This window comes from Fukomys damarensis, unplaced genomic scaffold, assembly GCF_012274545.1.
Source record: "Fukomys damarensis isolate Sample0158 unplaced genomic scaffold, DMR_v1.0_HiC HiC_scaffold_30, whole genome shotgun sequence".
NCBI lineage: Eukaryota > Metazoa > Chordata > Mammalia > Rodentia > Bathyergidae > Fukomys > Fukomys damarensis.
The window spans coordinates 5,240,948-5,244,320 of NW_022900942.1; the positions used below are offsets into that span (position 1 = coordinate 5,240,948).

The window sequence follows — 3,373 nt, forward strand, 5'->3', positions numbered from 1 at the left end:
GGGCGCTGCTGCGCGTCGCCTGCCCCGCCAGCTCCACCCGGGGCCCCTCACCGCGACTGTCCCCAGAGCTCACCTGCTGCTTTTCCGAGGCAGGGGCAAGTCCTTCTGGAAGGAAAAGGGAGAGAAGGATGAAGATCAGTATAGACCCGTGACCGCTTCCCACTCCTCGGTGGAGCGGAAGCAATGGGGGACGGTCCTCGATCAGCAGGGTCACCTTCATCTTTGGCCACGAGTTGATCCCCAGGGACCAACACAGAATCTAGTACTCTGAAAGAGCCCACAGAGGACTGACGAGTTGGCATCCTCATTTACATACTTGTGCAAATGAACCAGGGATGAATTATTGATTGATTGATTGATGAGACAGGGTGACGTCGAACTCACTATATAGCCCAGGCTGGCCTTGAACTCATGGCAATCGTCCTGCCTCAGCCTCAGGAGTGCACCACCAAGCACAGCCAACCAGGAGTCTATTTCAAAATATATTTCTTGAGCAACTACTGTATGCTGCACCCTATCCTGTGAACTGGGACCTGAACCGTGAATAAGGCAAATAAAAATTCCTGCTTTGGGGGCAAGCATTTAGAGGGGGAAAACAGGCACTAAATAGAATTAATGTGAAAGTGAAGAAAATAATGTTCAACATGAGTGTTCTGAAGAAAAGCAAAGCAGGGTGCTCTGATGGAGAATGGCTGGGAGGGGACGGAGAGTGGCATCTCTGTGGGAATCGCTGTAAGGTGGCTGCTGGAGGAGAAGAGCCATCCACAGTGTGGGGAGAGCTTTCTAAGTAGAGGGAGTTGAAGGCCAAAGTCCTGGAAGCAGGAATGGGCCTAGCATGCTCCAGCATGGAAGGTTGAATAAGTGTATGTATGCACGAATGGCTGGCTCCTTTATAGCCTGCCGGCTCCACCCCACCCTCAGCTAGACTTGCAGAGTTGGGGAACATACAGTTAGACTGGGTCACAGCAGATTTGAAGTGGGATCCTGGTGGGGCCAAGGGGTCTTTCTCTGATACTGACAATGTAATAATTGCTGGCTATTAGCATATGTCTCCACATTGGAGGAAGGTCTTGCACGTTTGTGTCAGAAAGTCAGCAGAGGGCTAGGAATGTAGCTCAGCGGCACAGTGCCTGCCTGGCAAGCTCGAGGCCCTGAGTTCGATTCCCAGTACAAAAAAAAAAAAAAAAAAAAAAAAGCAGAGATGAGGAGTTACAGAGTTTTCAGCAGTTTTCAAGGAGAGTAATGGGAGGAGGGGACTTTCCAGCCAGTTCTGTCCAAAGTCTGAGACAAGCTGGGTGTGGTGGTGCACACCTGTCATCCCAGCACTTAGGAGGCTGAGGAAGGGAGGACTGCTGAAAAGTTCAAAGCAAGTCTGGGCTACATAGTGAATTCCAGACCAGCCTGGACTACATGGTGAGACATTTTCTCAAGAACAAAACAAACAAACAAACAAAACCCCAAATAAATAACTATATACTAAATCGTCAGAATAAGAGTGACAATAATAGCCATGCAGCATGACACCAAGACTGCCAAAAGGTTCCCTCCCTCCTGGGTATAAAGCAAAGATATTTGGGGGTGGGGTCAAAGGCCAGACCAGGCCTCCCGAACCGCAAGAGACCAGCAATCCAGACCATGTTTTCCCTCTGTCTTTGCAGGACTGCCTGAAGGAGTCGCCGCTGGGACCTGGATTGGGCTACTTCAACCCCATCAGGGCCCAGACCAAATCTGGATTTTCCCTGCCACGGAGCCCAGGGCTCCAGACTCGGGTTAAATGGACTTTGGAAGTTAAGCCTGTGGGGGATTCTACCACCCAAGGAGACCTAGGCACAGCCTCTGCTGCTAGTGCATCCCAGCACTCTAGAGTCCAAGACGGGGTAAAGAGGAGCAGCAGATGTTCAGATTCTTGGCTCCCATGAAGACAGACACCACCTCCAAACCTAGCTGTAGAGGCAGCTCCGGTCCTCCTGGGATTAGCGGATGGAAGGAGCAGCGGACAGGGCCTTCAAGTTTAGGACGCTGTGCGCCTACACGACGGGAAATGCAGAGGGAACCCTCCAGCGAAGTTTCCTAAGAGGGGAGCCAGTGGGATGTGTGTAAGCACCGGGACGGGTTAACTCTGCCAGAAGGGAAGAGGTGGGAGCAGCCCTGGACGAAGGTCGTCAGGTCAATTGTACTGTCAGGTGGGTGCTGGGTCGGAGGCAGGGTCCTGCTCAGGAGAGGATGTCCGCGTAGCGATGAGCCAAAGCTGGCGATGAGCCTCCGGCCCCAGCTGGGAGGGCGGAGACACCTGCAGGCCCCGCCCCTCCCACTCTGGGCAGGTAGGGGGACGGACTGCGCGGACCGAGCCAGGCTGCTGCAGGGTTTGGTCTAACTTTGCCACAGCCCTCCCCTTTTCTCAGATTCCATTCTTCTAGCCTATCCCTGAAAGAAGGGAATCCGGGGAGGACTTTGGAGAGGCCTACGCGCCAAGCTAGAGCCAGATGGGCTCTATGTGAAAGCAAATGTGCTTTCCAACCCACGTCTAGTCTTAGCAACATCAGGAGGCTTGGGAAGTCCTTCCTGCCGTCTGATCTTCGTTTTTCCAGCTGTACTAGCTAATCAGCTCTCCCTGCTCTCTGACCTCTGGAATGGTGAGTTAGGGAATCCTGGAGATGGACCCCAGGTAAGCTGAAGGTGTAGCTTGGGTATGGACGCACCGGGGCTTCATCTCAACTCCAGAGCAGCAAGCATAGAGCTCATCTCCAAGGAGGCTCTGCAGGGCTGAGCCCCAGGCAGGTTCTGGGGTAAAGCCCTGATGGTCCCCTCTCTGAGGTTAGCGTAGGGTGAACAACCCCTCAGAGACTCTGCCCAAATCGGGAGCAGGGTACACTTCCCAGCCACAGAATCCCCACCCCTCTGGGGACGGGAGATCTTGATGTGCGGATTCGTCTTCACCTTCCCTTCCCTCCACGGAACCCTCAGTATCCCACTCCGCTCAGTGGACCCGCGCGTCCTGCGCAGGCGTGGCCTGGAGACCAGCATCTTCCAGGCTGCAAGGAGCTAAATATCGCTCCCGCCCACCTACAAGCTGGGATGGACCTGAGGATCCCGGGGTTGGGGGTTGTAGTGAAGGGGGTCGAATAAAGGGTGCGGTGCTGTCTGGATGCTCGTCCAATGAGGGCAGCAGGAGGAGTCCAGGTGTCCTCCCAGGAGCGCAGAGGGCGCACAGGGTCCCTGCTAGGAAAAGCGCTCCCGGGGTGGCTGCGGGCGAGGCTGCCGCCGAAACGTGTTTACGGCGCCGGCGGCCCCCAGAGACGCTAGCCCTGGGGCCGTAACTTTGCTCGACCCCGGGGTCACCGCGAACTGGCGAGGCGCCGGACAAGGAAGGGCT

At 55.1% G+C, this 3,373-nt stretch overlaps 1 protein-coding gene across 1 annotated transcript in view; it reads right to left on the minus strand.

Moving 5' to 3' along the window:
- The window catches only part of Mast1 (microtubule associated serine/threonine kinase 1), a 35,862-nt gene that overhangs the window by 30,058 nt on the left and 2,431 nt on the right, over positions 1-3,373 (minus strand). Inside the window, 3 exon segments of the mRNA XM_033757320.1 lie at positions 74-105; positions 1,933-2,070; positions 3,068-3,371. Coding sequence (XP_033613211.1) covers positions 74-105; positions 1,933-2,070; positions 3,068-3,371 — 474 coding nt within the window.